Source organism: Sminthopsis crassicaudata, chromosome 1, assembly GCF_048593235.1.
Source record: "Sminthopsis crassicaudata isolate SCR6 chromosome 1, ASM4859323v1, whole genome shotgun sequence".
Classification (NCBI taxonomy): Eukaryota; Metazoa; Chordata; class Mammalia; order Dasyuromorphia; family Dasyuridae; genus Sminthopsis; species Sminthopsis crassicaudata.
In genome coordinates, this window is record NC_133617.1 from 218,843,907 (window position 1) to 218,860,905 (window position 16,999).

The 16,999-nt window shown below is 34.9% G+C and overlaps 1 protein-coding gene across 1 annotated transcript in view; it reads left to right on the forward strand.

Annotated features, from left to right (window-relative positions):
- SPIRE1 (spire type actin nucleation factor 1) overlaps positions 1-16,999 on the forward strand; it is a 167,414-nt gene that overhangs the window by 136,343 nt on the left and 14,072 nt on the right. The window contains 2 exon segments of the mRNA XM_074274672.1: positions 13,563-13,653; positions 16,425-16,567. Of these exon segments, the coding sequence (XP_074130773.1) occupies positions 13,563-13,653; positions 16,425-16,567 (234 nt within the window).

Consider the following 16,999-nt stretch of genomic DNA (forward strand, 5'->3'; position numbering starts at 1 on the left):
GTAATGGGGAAGACAACATGCAAATTTATTTTCCACCTAATTGCAGAACTTCAGCATACCCAACGTGCTGGGTACTTTCCTTTTTCCCCACCCCCAATTTTTAGTTTCCTTTTGTATTTCGTCTTCCTCCATTACATTGAAAGTTCTGCAAGAGCAAAAGCTTTCTTTCTTTGTATCTTCAGCCCTTAACCCAGTGGCTAGCACATAAATAAGTATGATATTAGCATAATACATGTTTACTGACTACTGAAATTCATATAGGAAGAATGCTGTAAGCAGAACAGCAAAGAGGCCAATGTTACTGGATAAAGAATGGGAGAGGGGGATGTACAAAAAGACTGAAAGGATAGGAAGAGGGTGGGTTGTAAAAGACTTTGAAGCGGTTTGCAAAAAAAAAAGATGCTGACAGTATCAGAGTAGAAAAGATGGCATATGTGGGATATGTTATGGAGGTGGAAACAATAGGACTTGATCACTAATTAGATGGGGTAAGAGATAATAAGAGGTTGAGACTATAGATTGCTAGCCTAGGAAAAACATGGTGCCCTCAAAATAATAGGAAAATTTGAAAGAGGAAATTTGGTGTTTTTTGTTTGGTTTGGTTTGGTTTGGTTTTTGAGTGGGAAGAAGAGTGATGGAATAAATGCGTTCAACTTTATATATCTGAGACATCAAATTTGTCTAATAAGCAATTGGAGATATGATTATGGAGGTCAGAAAGAATTTAGACAAATGAATCTGAGAATCATCAACATAGAGATGATAATTGAATCCATGGGAGTTGGTGAGGTCAAGAAGTAAAATAACATGGAGCAAGAATAGAAGAGGGAGATGACTGTGAAGGAACCATCAAATAAGAAAGAAAACCAGGAAAATGTAATGTCAAGGAAACCTGGAAAGAAGAGACTCAAGAAAAGAAGTTAACATGTTAAAAGCTACACAAAGTCCAGAAGGATGAGGATTGAGAAAAAGACATTAGATTTAGCAAATAAGAAATCACTGGTAATTCTGGGGTAGACCAGTTTCAGTTTCAGTCCAGAGGCATGTTAAAGAAATCCAAAGTAGTGCAACCAGGTGGGAAATGAAATTATTTGCATATTGTCTTCTCCATTACTGTGAATTCCTTTTCAGCAGAGATGGTCTTAATGGTTTAAAATTTCTTAGAGCATTTGGTGAAAAAGAAAGTTAAAAGAGTAGTGTGAAAGGAAGTAAAGGCCATCATAATAAACAGTTTTCTCAAGGAGTTCAGCCACAAAAGGGAGAAAAGATATAGGATAATAACTAGTGAGGGTTTATGAGTAAAATGAGAGATTTTTGAAGATGGAGAAGACATGGGCATATTTGTAGACAGTAGTGAAGCAATCAATAGACAGGAGAAATTGAAGACAAGTGAGAGTAAAGAAGACAAAGGAGATGGTTTTCCCTTGGAGATAAAATAGCATTGTGCATATTGAGGGGTTTAAGTAGAAGTGTTACCTTTCATGTAAGAGCAAGAGTGGAGGATATAATGACAGATTATATTCATGTAATTCATATTATTCATGTAAGAGCAAGAGTGGAGGAGATAATGACAGATGGTATCTGGATGATAAGAGATGAATGAAGAAGCAGAATTTTTGGAGGATAGAGTCTCAAAAGCAAGATTTTCAGCTGAGAAAGTATGAGGAGGGAAGGAGAACCATGGGATATTTGAAAAGGGACGAAAAGCTTTGAAAAAGGGACGAAAAGCTTTGAAAAAGGGTCTCTGGTGAGATGGATGGTAAGTTGATTAGGGAGCTTTAAAAGAATTGCCTTGCCATTGTAAGTGTCCAATTAAGATCATCTAATAGACTTGTAGTGGATCCTCTCCACGTGTGTTTTTTTTTTTTTTTTTTTCCCAGTATCATGGTATAGCATATGTAGGAACAAAGGCAGCAGACTGTAGAAATATTCTAAGGGTAAGACTCGGTAGGACAAGATAAGACTCACCAATACAATAAGAGATCAAGGAATTTGTGAAGAGGCCAATATAGAGCTGAATTAGTTCGGAATAGGAAAAATGGGATAGTTTTGCTACTATAGGTATGATGACCTGTGAAAAAATTGAGGGATGAAATGAAAAGTATTATTTGGAACTGCCAGGTAGAATGAGAGGTAGAATGAATACATAGTTCATGAATATGGAAGTAGTACATTTGTGGGTAATGACGATGAAAAGAATAAACTGTCTTTTTGGGGGACTGAAGTTTGATGCAGGCGTACTCATGAGGACCTATAAAATTAGGATATTTAAGGGAGTATCAGTATTTGTGTTGGAGTTCATTATTATAAAGGCAAGAGCTGGAGAGGAGAGAAAGGCTATGAGCCAGACATTGAATTCATTGAGGAAAGAAGAAAAGTGTCCTGTTGGGTAGGCAGCTGTCAAAATTTTAATTCAGTGGTAGATAGAGATTGAGTGAACCTCAGAGGAGGCGAGGTTATTGAGCAATGATGGTGAAGAGAAAGCCTGGAAGTGGCAGCAAAAAATATTCTAGCTCTCCCTCCTTGACCAGTAAATCAGAGGAAATCATTCATAGTGCCACCAGAGATGCAAAGAGTGGCCAAAGAAGCTATGTCATCAAGAGAGAACCGAGTCTCAGTGAGACCCAAAAGATGGAAGGAATGGGAAAGGAAAATTTTTAAGGTGAAAGCAAGTTTGTTCTTTTTAAATAAAACTCTTACGTTTGTCATCAAAAGACCCTATGGAACTAAGTAGGGTTGGGGAGTAAGCCCGATATGAGCTTCTGCTGCCCACTGCTTCTCTAGTTGCAAACTGATCCATATGTAAAAAAAAATTTTTAATTTTGAATTCTGGATTCTCACTCTTCCTCCCCACCCCTATTCCCCCATTAAGACACTTGAAATAATGCAAAACATTTTCATAAATCTCCCCCCTCAAAAAAAAAAAAAGTTAAGAAAAACTAAAGAGTATACTTCAATCTGTATTCAGGCACAATCAGTTCTTTCTTTGGGTATGGATAGACGTTTTTTGTTTTTTTTGAAAGCTTTTTATTTTCAAAACGTGCATGCATAATTTTGCAATATTGACTCTTAATTTAGCCTTATGTTCCAATTTTTCCCTCCCCCTCCCAATGGCAAGCAATCCAATATATGTAAACATATTTATACAATTATCTTGCTGCTTAAGAAAAAACAGATCAAAATGGAAAGAAAATGAGTAAGAAAACAAATTGCAAGCGAACAATAACAAAAAGAGTAAGAATATTATGTTGTGATTCACACTCAGTTCCCAGAGTCCTCTCTCTGGGTGTAGATGGCTCTCTCCATCACAAGATCATTGGAACTAGCCTCAATCATCTCATTTTTGGAAAGAGTTACGTCCATCAGAATTGATCATCGTATAATCTTACTATTGCCATGTTCAATGATGATCTGGTTTTGCTCATTTCACTCAGCATCAGTTCATATAAGTCTCTCCAGGCCTCTCTGAAATCATCCTGTTGGTCGTTTCCTACAGAACAGTAATATTCCATAACATTCATATACTATAATTTATTCAACCATTCTCCAGTTGATGGACAGCCACTCAGTTTCCAGTTTCTTGTCACTATGAAAAGGGCTGCCACACAAAATAACTGTTTGGTCATGTATACATATATTGTATTTAACATAAACTTTAACATATTTAGCATGCATTGATCAACCTGCCATCTGGGGGAAAAGGGGAGTGGAGGAAAGGAGGAGAAAAGTTGGAACAAAAGATTTTGCAATTGTCAATGCTGAAAAATTACCCATGCATATATCTTGTAAATAAAAAGCTATTTTTTAGCCTTTAGGGGGGGAGGGCTGCCACAAACATTTTTGCACATGTGAGTCCCTTTCCCTCCTTTAAGATCTCTGGGATATAGGCCCAGCAGAAACACTGCTGGGTCAAAGGGTATGCACAGTTTGATAACTTTTTGAGCATAGCATAGCATGGATAGCACTTTTATCATCCAAGTCCTTCAGAGTAGTCATGAATCATTGTAATACTGAAAATAGAAAAATTATTTGCTATTTAAAATTATCATTCCTTAATATTACACAGTACTTTGCCTGAGTTCAAGGAGGACTTTTCAGGTTTTTCTGAGTATCTTGCTTGTCATTACCTGTTCTCTAACAGCAGTATTATATCATATTCACATACTACAACTTGTTCAGCTATTCCCCAATTGATAGGCATCCCCTAAACTTCCAACTCTTTGCCCTGAGAATAGAGTTGCTCTAAATACATAAAGCCTTTTCTCATTCTTAGAAGTGGTATTGTTAGGTCAAAGGATATGCATGATTTTATAATCCTTGTGCTTAGTTCATTCTCTTGATCTTTTATCAATTATCAATTGAATGGCTTTTTTTTATAAATTTGACTTCATTCCCTATATATTTAAGAAATGAGATCATCAGATAAACTTGCTTTAAAATTCTTTTCCCAATTACTATTGCTAACTATATTCCCCCCTTTATTCTATTTACTCTCTCCTTTCACTCTGACCCTCCTCAATAGTGTTTTGCTACTAATCATCTCCCCTAAATGCCCTGTTCTATTATTCTCCTCTTCTTTTTGTAGATCCTTCACTTTCTACTTTCCTGAAGAGTAAGATAAATTTCTATACCCAGATTGAGTGTGTATGTTATTTCCTCTTTGAGCCAATTCTGATGTGAATAAGATTCATTCACTCCTTCTCTCCCCCGCCTTTTCCTTCACTATAAAAGCTTTTTCTTGTCTCTTCTATGGCAGATAATTTATGCCATTCCACCTCTCCCTTTTCCATTCTCTCAATACATTCCTCTCTTACCCCTTTCTTTTTTTAGATATTATCCCTTTATATTCAGTTCACATCTGTGTCTTGTGTGTGTCTGTGTCTCACTGCCATAATAAAGAGAAAGTTACAAACATCATCCTCCCCTCTAGGAATATAAACAGTCCCTTATGATATTAGTTTCCTAATTACCTCCTTATACATCTCCTGAGTCAAATTTTTATTTGCTTTGGTTTTTTCATCATGAAAACTGGAAAACCTCTATTTCATTGAATTTCCCCTTTTCCCCTAAAAGAGTATACTCAGTTTTGCTTGGTAGGTAATTGTTGATTGTAATTCCTAAACCCACAGTCTTTTTTTTTTAAGGAGGAACTCTATCTCCCATGCTATTATGATTCTCTTCAGTTATAAACTTACATGTTTGTAAATATGTCTAAAAAGATGGCCAGTGATCGATATTATAAAATTATAGATTTAGAGCTAAAAGAGGATCACCTACTTCAAAGTCATTTTAAAGATAAGAAAATTGAATCCCAATTTGTTGGGTTTTTTTGCTTTTTGTTGTTATTGTTTTGTTTTTTTAGTTAAGGTAATTGGGGTTAAGTGACTGGCTAAGGGCCACACTGCTAGGAAGCGTTAAGTGCCTGAAGTCTGATTTGAACTCCTGACATCAGGGGTGGTGCCCAATCCACTGCGCCACCTAGCTGCTCCAAATCCCAAATTTTGTTATTTTTATAGGACACAAAGATAGCAAGTACCAGAGACAGGATTTGAACCTAGGTCCTGTCTTTGATTACAAACATGAATATTTGTAATTTATAGTTATAAGCATGCCTTAAACTTTTTGCTATTTAGAATGCCATCAGTAGTGATCAAGATGATTTTATTCAGTTCCCATTTTGCAACTGTTGAGCTCACCATTTCCTAATTTAGATTATTTCTGTGTACCATTCAAGTATTTAATGTCAGGCTTTTTTGTATGCCTTATCCTATTTTAAAAAAATTTTGATGTTGTGATATCCTATCTCCTATTACTAACCTGTAACCTGCTCAGTTGAACTAAATCTAAAACATGGTTTTGATATCTGCAGGTTGACTGTCCTGGAACTTCATCATTAACTGCTCTACTACATTGTTACCTATGTCTTATAAAGTTTATGGAATTAGGATGTGTGGATTGAGATGCTTAAATTTTAAATATCAGCTCTTAAAGTTTTAATTTAATTTTAGGCATATTTCTAGAGTGGCCATGTAATAAAACAATGTAGTTTACATATAGGTATATAATTAATGCATGTGTGTGTATATGTATATATACATATATATACATACATATACATATATATATATTAATGATCGTTAATTTTCAAGTAAGGAAGCAAAATATCTGAAAATAGTTATAGCTATCTTGATAAAATACTTTTTCCCATCCTTTATTAAAGGTCATTCATCCATTTAGAGGACTTTTTTTCCCCCCTAATCTTGTGCATCTTAAGATGAATAAATAAGGTGTATTATTTCTTATAGCACACATCATTGCATATCTTATTTATTTATTTACTTAGTTTTTAAGCAATAAGAATGAGTTTATTTTTCTTCATTTCCTTTAGCAGTCCTCAACATTTTATAATCTTTACTTATTTCTCTCTCGTTCCTTTTTTTTTTTTCATTTTTATATGTGCATACCTGTTGCTTTCCTCCAATAGAATATAAACTCCTTAACTTCAGATACTATTTGCTTTTTTTTTTTTTTTTTTTTTGTCTTTGTATCTCCAATACCTGGCACATAGCCTATGATGTATAATATGTACTAAAAAATAAATATTTATCAAATTAAAAGAATTACTGAGTCAAATATCTTTTTTTTTTTTTTTATAAAATACAACAGTGGCAGCTAGATGGCACAGTGGATAGAGTACTAGCCCAGAAGTCAAGAGGACTTGAGTTCAAATTTGGCCTCAAACACTTCCTATCTGTGTGACCCTGGGCAAGTCACTTAACCCCATTTGCCTTAGCCCCCCAAAAATGCCTTATATAATATACAAAATGGGAATTGTGCGAATATAAAGATGTAATCTTTTGTTAGAATATCATTTGTACTTTTCTCAAAGCTTCAATGAAGATGCCATCTTTTCATGTATATTTTATTCTCATAAAAACTTAGTTTAGAAAGGAGATGATATGGGCCAGTAATTAGTAATTTTCTTAAGTTACCTTTTTTTTTTTTTTTTGTGGTAATACTAATTCTTTTATGAATCCTTTGTTGATATTCCCTTTATTTAAGAACCGATTTTATTTAAGAATCAATTCTTCAAAGAAAGTTACATATAAAAAAAACCATTTATAGCAACATTTTTGTGGCAGCAAAAACTAAAACCAAGATTAGTTGCTCATCTATTAGGAGATGATGAAGGGAAGACATTGTGATATGAAATATATATGAAAAAGGGATCCTTGATAAGTGCTCTCATTTTTTCATTGAAGTATGAGAAAAGCTTTGGAAAAAGGTACTACTCAACTGAGTTGATTAGAAAACTGCAAAAGGATTGATTTGCTACTGTAAAGACCTAGTTGAGGTGATATAATACACATTTGTAGTGAGTAGGGCTTCATGATTTTCCTCAGCTTCATTCAAAATCAGATCAGTATAATTCATCTTAAGGCTGAGACTTGGTAGTATAAGATCAGTGATAGGATAATGGGACAAAGGATTCAAGAGAAAAGATTTGTAGAATTCGATTGCCTCATCAAAGGATCAGAAAAAGAATATTGTAGGATAAGGGGTTCGTAGTTTATGACTAGATTAGGGAACACAAGCCAGAGTGCAAGGTAGAACTACAACAGAGGGTAATCAGATTAAAGAATTCAGAGATTTCCTAGTTCTGCTTCTTTATTGAAGTTTCTTTGAATTTTTCACATTTTTTGTTTCTTATAGAATAGTAATGTGTGGGGTGGGTGCAATCCCCCTTTCCCAAATTGACTAATCAGAGACATCTTCAGGTACAAAGAGAAAGCATTTATTTAATCCCTGCAGGGAGAGGCCCAGACACAGCTGGGAGCCATCCCAATTCCTGCCATGTGCAGGAACCTGACCAGCAGAAATAGAATACCCAGTTAAATAGGAAAAGACCCAAGCCTTATCATTGGATAGACTAAAAGGAAGTAACCCTTCTTGACCAATGTTGCCTACTTCCTGTGGGTCATGTCACTTCCTGTGACTTCTTGAGGGTTTGACCTTTAGAAACTAGGTGACTTCCTGCAACCCAGGGTTCAAAACTGGAAATAAAGATCATGTGACTTAGGCCTAGAATCAATACAGAGAAAACTTCATCCAAATCTCATTCAATTTTACCAGCAATGTATTACCTCATCTCGCCTCACTCACTACCAGTCTCTAAGAACAGTAATTGTCTTACTCTTTATAGAGAACCAGAGAATAACAAATCTTAATTCTGCAGCAATTCAAAATGGAGAGCCTCTAGTCTTGATCTGCCCTTTTTTCTCCATCTTCTCTAAATTCTTTGTGAACAATCTCAAATGCCTCTTAGTTTCATGACATCAGGCTGGGGTAATCCTGGGAAAATGTCTCATCTTACATGGTTATCCTGAGGCATGGTTGGATACAAGGTTTCATCTCCATAATTAAACCCTTGAGAATGGATGAAGTCATTCAGTGAGAGTGCTGGGAGAGGAGAAAAAAAGAGCAACCACTACAGAGCCTTGGGATACACCTACTATTACAGGCTATGATAAGGATGATAAGCCTGTCTGGAGGCAGGAGAACCTGGTTGGAGTAAATCATTTCTGCTCTCTTGAAATAATATCAAGTAAACTGCCTCTGGTACTGAAGGTCTCATCTTGGGTACTGTCGTTTCTGTTCCTCCATTTCCAGATGTCTTGTGCCCCACTGATTTAATTGATATATCTGACTCTTTAATACTAACAACTTGGGGGAAGGGGGAAGAGAGAGATTTTCCCTGGTAAGCTATTATGTCCTAATGATAATTAAGGAAAAATGCACTCAGTTATCTAGCAGAAATCAGTTTCTCTCCCTCATGTTTAGCTTAATTCCTTAGATAGGGGCTTCAACAAATAGGCAATAGCTATTATATTAGCAATAGCTAATAGCATCACTGTCAGTGGGAAGTGCTATATAAGTCAACAATTAGAATTTTATAATATATTTTATACAGAATTAATCTCCTTTACATTTATACTGCTTCATATTTACTTTGGTAGAATTTGAAAATCACTTTCAAAAATTGTTTCTAGGTTCTGAACCAAGAAGGAAGCCTCGCTGCCAGTGTAACTCTTAAGAACTTCCACTTTGCCTTTTTCAGAGATCTGAGGGAAGGCCATATAATTTAGACCTAGAAAGGACAGTAAGTCCTTTATTTTGGAGATAAGAATACTGAGACTCCTAGAAGGAAAATGATTTCCCCAAGGTCACAAAGCTAATTAAGGACAGGTCTAACCCTAGGAGTAGTCTACTGACTCCAGGGAGATGGTTTCTTACTCCCTTTACTACTGTGCTTTAAGTTTTTCACAACAACATATATTTATGTACCTGCTTTAGAGATAAGAATAGTTAATAAATTTCTCTGAGTTCATATCCTCTCTCAATCCCCACCCTACTCCACCCCTTCCTCCCTTGGCCCTTTTTATTTTTTTGCCAGTAAGAAAAGGCATTCACTTTACCTATTTTTGCTTTTTAATCCTTTTTGTTGTTGTTGTTGTTGTTTTAGGCATTTTATTTTCAAAATATATGCATAGTTTTCAAATTTCACTCCTGGAAAACCTTGTGTTTCAAATTTTTTGACGTCTCCCTTCCCCTTACCTTCTTCTTTAGCAGCAAATAATTCAATATATTTTAAATATGCAGTTCTTCTATACACATTTCCATAATTATCATGTTGTACAAGAACAATCCAATCAAAGGGGGAAAAATGAGAAAGAAATAAAAAAGCAAGCAAAAAAAAAAAAAGTGAAAATATTATGTTGTCCACACTCAAGTCCTTCTCTCTGTAAGGTGCAGATGGCTCTCTCCATCAAAAGGAAATGGCCTGAATCACCTTATTGTTGAAAAGAGCCATGTCCATCAGAATTGATCATCTTATAATCTTTACCTAGCATCAGTTCATGTCTCTCTCCAGACCTTCCTAATTGTTTCTTATAGAACAATAATATCCCATTCCTTCTTATTCCTTCTTTATGGTACATTCATGTACCATAGATTATTCAGCCACCCTTCAACCAATGGGCATCCATTCAGTTTCCAGTTTCTTGCCACTACAAAGAGGGCTGCCACAAACATTTTTGTACATGTGGGTCCCTTTCCCTCCTTTAAGATCTCTTTGGGATACAGGCCCAGTAGAGATACTGCTGGGTCAAAGGGTATGCATAGTTTGATAGCTCTTTGGGCAGAGTTCTATATTGCTCTTCAGAATGGTTGAATCACTTCACAACTCCCCAACAATGTATCAGTGCCCCAGTTTTCCCACATCCCCTCCAACATTTTTTATCTTTTCCTGTCATCTGAGCCAATTTGAGAGGTGTGTAGTGTTACCTCAGAGTTGTCTTAATTTATATTTCTCTGATCAGTAGTGATTTAGAGCATTTTTCCATGTGACTAGAAATGATTTTAATATCTTCATCTGAAAATAAAGCATTTACTTTAAATATAAAATATTTTAAGACATTTTAAAGTTTGTGGAAAATGTAGTATTTAGAACCTGTTAACACATCTACCCTACTAATAATAATTCACTTCACTAATAATCTACTACAGATATTTTCAGTTTTATTCAATTAGAGCAAATTTTCAGTCAGACCAGTAGTTCAGAAGCTACTGAATCTTGAACCTGGAATAAAACTTCACGTATCTAGAAAGTGTTAAGTATCTGACTTGATTTGAACTTGGGTCTCCTGATTTCAGGGCTGGTGCTCTATCCACTGCCCCACCTAACTATCCCAAATAAAACTTTCTAATCAAGGATATATAAGGATAAAACCAACCTTAAATTAATTGTTCCTGTGCCTGAAACTTAACTATTTGAATTAGGTGGCCATAGACAAAACTTCACTCTCCATTTGATGGTAACACACCTTCATTACAGTACCTGAGAGCAAATAAATTTTTAAATATAAACATTTCAAGTTGAAGTTCCAAAAGAATGTTAATTGGAAAAAGACTGTTTCATATCCATTCATAAACTAACGGGGGGAAAGAGATAGCTTGCCCTTAGCATCAGTAAACTTAATAATAATTTTTTTTTGGAGGTAATTGGGGTTAAGTGACTGGAAGACGCACCTTGGATGTTAGAAAGAATACTGGATTTGGAGCTAGAGAAAGTAATTTTATGTCCTGGCTCCTCTACAGTGTGGTATTGGGCAAATCATGTAAATTTTGTGGGCCTCATTTTTCCTTATTTGTAAGACTGTTAGATTAGTTTACTGCAGTTATAAGAATAACATCTATCTCATGGAAACCATCATTGAGACTTAATTGTCTCAAGAGACTGGGGCTGGAACCATAATGTAGCTTTCGGTGACCCAAGGACAAAAGCTAACCTTGAAAGTCAGTTCCTTCTTAAGTTTGATGTACACATTTGTGAGGGGTGCTCATCAGACTGCCAGAATCAGGGAAACTTCCTGTCTGAATCAGTGTTGTACCTTTGTTAAGCAACTTTTTTTTTTTCATACAATACCTCAATAAACTTCCTTTTGAGAACAGTCAGATGGATCTATGGGTATCTCATTATGTTCAGCTCCCAAACCAACAACACTAGACCAGCACAAGTCACATTTGACATACAACAACAGCCCCACATAACATGTTCTTAATAACAATCTATACCCAGAAGGCACATTATTCTAATGCTGTTGGCTAGCTCTTCCTCCTTGAAATTCATGTGACCTACACTGTATATCTGGGATAAAGATTTCACTTGTGTTCCTTGATTTGTTAAACATAGTCCAAAGAGTGTGGAAGGTCACTGCTCAAGCCTTCTTTGTTTAAATTACATGATTTACACAGCCTATTCCCCCGCCCCCCATTTTTTGATTAGATTCTTTGTACTAGAGCTTGTTTGAATCTAATAATTTCAGATTCCAGTAGGTTTTAGGTAAAACTTTATTTGTAGTGAACAACTAGGTAGCATTTTATTTTCAAAATATATGCATTCAGCTTTGTAAAACCTTTTGTTCCATACTTTTTCTCCTCCCTAGATAGCAATAGTCCAATATATATTAAATATGTGTAATTCTGCTATACATATTTTCACATTTATCATGCACAAAAGAAAAATCAGATCAAAGAGGAAAAAAATCAAGCAAACAACAAAAGTGGTGAAAATACTTCTTTCTGGTTGGATTCAGATGGCTCTGTCATCCATTGGAAGTGATCTGAATCATTTCATTGTTGGAAATAGCCATCTCCATCAGAACTGATCGTCATATAATCTTGCTGTTGCTGTGTATATTGTTCTTTTAGTTCTACTCATTTCATTTAGCATAAGTTCATATAAGTCTCTCCAGGCTTCTCTGTATTTATCCTGCTGGTCATTTCTTACAGAACAATAATATTCCATAACATTCTTATACCACAATTTATTCAGCCATTCTCCAACTTATGGGCATCCACTCAGTTTCCAATTCCTTATCATTACAAAAAGGGTTACTACAAACATTTTTGCATATATTTGCAACATTTCCCCTTTTTTATAATCTTCTTGGTCTAGTGACCCAGTAGAGACATTGCTAGATCAAAGGGTATGCACAGTTTGATAGGCCTTTGTGCATAGATGAACAGCTGATTCTTAAAAACACATTAAAACCTATATCACTGTCATTTATTTTACTTTTCAAGTAAAAATGTTGTAAATTCCGGGCTAGCTCCCTGGTACTTTCAGGATCAGCCAGAGTCAGGATAAGCAAAAGTCCTTGGTTTTCAGGGGAGAAATGAAGGAGACTGCCAGGAGTTTTGCCAAGGAAATTTCCAGAATCTCCACACTTTTCTCCTTTTCATCCTGAGGCCAAGTGAAGTTTTCTGGCCTCTCTCACTCACCCTCTAATCTTTACCTACAATTCTCTTAACCCCAAGCATTGAGCCAGCATTAACTGAGAGAAGAGAAATTCCAAACATATACTAATATTAATTACCAATAGGAACTTAACCTTAAGTGCTCAGTTGTCTGATTCAAGCACACCTTTTAAGAGTTTCAGCAAAATGTATGCAAAACCTCTTTTATTTTTTTATTGAGTTAAGAAAACTACTGATATCTTAATATCCACTGTTATCATAGAGGCAATATTTCAAGTGTCAATACAATTAATAGTACTTTCAGTTTTTGCAACTAAGTTGGGAATTTGTCTCAGACTTTCTGATATACCAAAGCAGCTTTTTGAACTAGATTCATAAGGCAGCCTGGCTTAGTGGATAGGAGAATGTATTTAGAATCAAGAAGACCTAGGATCCAGTCAGGTGTTTGCCACTTAGTAATTGTGTGACCATGGGCAATCATTTAGTGTCTATAAGCTTCAGTTCACTCTCTAAGACTACAAATTACAAACAGTTTGTGATCTTCATCAGTAGAGGGAATCACAAATCCTTGCATATTGAGGTACTAAACTACTGTTTTTAATACTTTATTGATTTTGCTTTTTTTTTTTTTTTGTCACTACTGCTGAGATAATAAAGAAAATTTATACTGACATTTTTCAAGATTTAACATTAGGGGAGAAATGGCCCAGTTATAATTCTTTTCCCTCCAAACCTTGTTCTAGGAGGAGACAGTACATAAGTCAGCAAGCAGCAGCAGCATATCTCCCTCTTTTCTGGAAGACCCTATACTAGAGGTTATGCCAAGCAAAAAGAGTAAGTATTAGTGTTCATATAGAATATTTTACATTACCATCACCAGTCATCGTCATCATCATCATAACCATCATCATTACTGGAATTTATATCATGTTTAAGATTTGCAAAGTACTTTGCATATGTTATCTCATTTGATGCTTATAACAACTCTATGTGGGATAGATCTATTATTATTCCCATTTTATAGATGAGGAAACTGAAGCAGATTTCAATGAATTGCCTAGAGTCACATAGCTAATAAGTGTCTGAAGGCAGGTTTGATCTAAGGCTCTATCTGCTATAACACTGACTTGCCTTGAATAAATTAGAACAGCTACATAATACATTGTATTTAATGCTTTATCAGAATATTTCAAGTATTTTGTGACCATTTGAAAGTGTCAGAAGTGACATTGGAATTTTACCTGCCAGGAATATGATTATTCTTTTTCCAAGTCTATTAAGAAAGTTATCAGATGGAGCTCAAGTCTCTTAATTACTAATCCTATTTCTTCTTAGTTTTACTACTTGGCAGCCATATGGTACAATGGATAGGTACAGGCCTAGACCAAGAAAAACCAAAGCTGAAATTAAATTTTCCAAATCCAAATTCCTAATTGAAAATCTCTTTGCATTGATTTTCTCAACTGTAAAATGGAGATACCTCCCCGAATTGTTGTAAGAATCAAATGAGATGATAATTGTAAAATCTTTAACATAGTACCTGGTACTATATAGAGGTTAGCTATTATTATAGTTATTATATTGTCTGATTTTACTTAAAGAAAATTATTTTACTATTCATTTTGTCTTATATTTTCATTTCTGACAAATCAAGCAGATCTATATTAGCAGATACATCTTTATGACTAATTACCAGTAAGACTTTTCCATATAAATTGGAATTGTTTGTGTATCTTTGTCTGATATGAAACCTAAACAATTTATTACATTCAATCTCAAAGATATTAGAAGTATTCTTTTAATTATTCTAACATGCAAGAAGTTATGAAAGAACTAAAGTGATTCCCTAAAGTAATTTTAAATACTTCAAGGTAACTTTCATGTGTCTCTGTAATTATTTTTTGTATAGTGCTCATTTTTTTTGTTCTGTATTTTGAACATGAGAATTCCATTTTTTTATTTCCTAAATGTTTCAATGTAATGTTTATGTAAAGTTTAGAAAAACTAGTTCAGTAGATCTCTGATTTCATTTATATTTATATGAATACCCTCTTAAGACATACATATAAAAATTTATCTATACTTTGTTATGCAGAATGACAGATATCATGCCCTAATATGAGTCCTTTACAAGGGTTCAACCCAATGATCCAGGTTTTTCTGCCTTTCGATTTTGCCAGGATACTACTAGATAATTTAGATTGTAAATCAATTACATATTCACTCTCACTATACATTCAGAAAAATCTTATTGTAATTTCAAATGATTAAATAAAAAAAAAAGTTTTCACAAATTTAGAACTCCACAGACATTTTGTACTTTGTGTAGCTGATATCTTTTTTCCAATTATATATTTCTTTGCTGACAACCACTTTTCTTACTCAGGTGTCAAGTCTGGCTAGCCCCCTAAAGGGCTCAGAATCAGCCAGAGTCAGGATAAACAAAAGGCCTTACCCCTTGATGGGTGCCAAAATGTGATGTTCTATTGTCTCTAGATTTGTGATTGTTCTCTGGGAGGAGGATTTCTTGGGGGAGCTTCAGTCTCTAGCTCCCTCTGAATCCAAAGCCTCCAGTCAGCACGAAGGTAGAAGTTCTCTTGGGAAGTCTTGTCCTTGACCCAATCCAGGCTTCTCCTCTAGACTGCCCCTTCCAGACTGTCCTCTAGACTCAATGTTGGCTCCTTTTATCCTCCCAGAGAATGGGCTTGTGGGAATTTCTTACAGACCAATGAGTAAGCTCCTTTTAAAGGTATAAACTCCTTTAAAGGTTTGAACTAAAGGTGTGAACTCTGAGCTAGAGAATTGTTAACTAACAGGCTAATAGCATCTAGTTAGCATCTAGTAATCCTAACACTCAGGTCTTTTCCTTGAGATAGATTGTACCCTATTCATTCATACCTGACATTTCCCTCTAGGTTATGCTGGTCTGTAGTGGAAAGGTACATATTTAAAAATATAAATCCTCTTAATATTGTCTCTTTATCATTTCTTTCCAAGAAGAAGTAGAGGGAAATTATAAAGGAAAAGAAAATCTTGAAGGGATTTACAAATACATGTAACATTTCATTTGATTTTCTTTGATTCCATTGGGAGGGTCTAGGGGCAAAAGGTAAATTTTTATTTGACAAGCTTTATTATTATATATCAAAAAGAATTGTTTTTATTTATTTATAAGAATTTATTCATGAGAATGTAAGGATAAAAGTCTAGAATTCTAGATCCATTATTCTGTGCCTTAGTTTTTCCCCTTAGAAGGTAGACACACTAATTTCCTGTGCCTATCTCTTAATAACTATTTGTCATGAAGTGGCTAAATCATTGTTATAATTTATTCTGACTATTGAAACTTAAAAGAAAATGGTTTTTCTATCGTTAACTTATCACGTACCTTTCTTGAAAGTTTTCCTTTATTGTAATGTGTGTCAAATATGCAAGACTTTATGTTCTCATATTTTCCAAAAATTCCCAAATAAAGAATACTATTTACTAGAATATTTTTCTAATCATTGTTTAAAAAAAAAATTAGAGCAGAATTTTTTTTAGGAGTTAGGGAGAAGGAGTTAGTTGGTGGTGAGAAAGCTAATTTATTTTGGTTAAATCTTTAGTGCCTCCAAAATTCTTGCCCATATCATCAACACCCCAGCCAGAGAGACGGCAGCCACCCCAAAGACGACATTCCATTGAAAAGGAAACTCCCACCAACGTTAGACAGTTCCTGCCACCGTCCAGACAGAGCTCCAGATCACTTGTAAGTAATAAAAAGACTGGAACTTCTTTTCAGGGGGAAGAAATAAGTCTAGAGGTTTAAATATAAACTTTTTGATATAAAAGAAATCAAAATAACATCTAAGTAAAGGATCAATATTCTCTATTAGCCAAATTAAAAGTTTTAAATGACTTTTTTTTTTCACTAGGAGATATGGACATTCATATTAAAGAAACATGTTTATCTTGTGTTAATTCAGTGACATTGTAGCAGAGTCCAAGTTTGTATTACTGAGTTTACTGACACAGCACATTTGAACATTGAGTTTATTGGAGGAGAAAAATGTTTGACCCATTAATTCCCATTGTACTTTGTTTCCCAGTTCACTGGAAGAAATAGAGAATTGTAGGGGGGGGGGGGAACTGGTGTTGTTTGGAAGACGTTACCAGATTTCCCCAAGAGACTGCCAGGCCC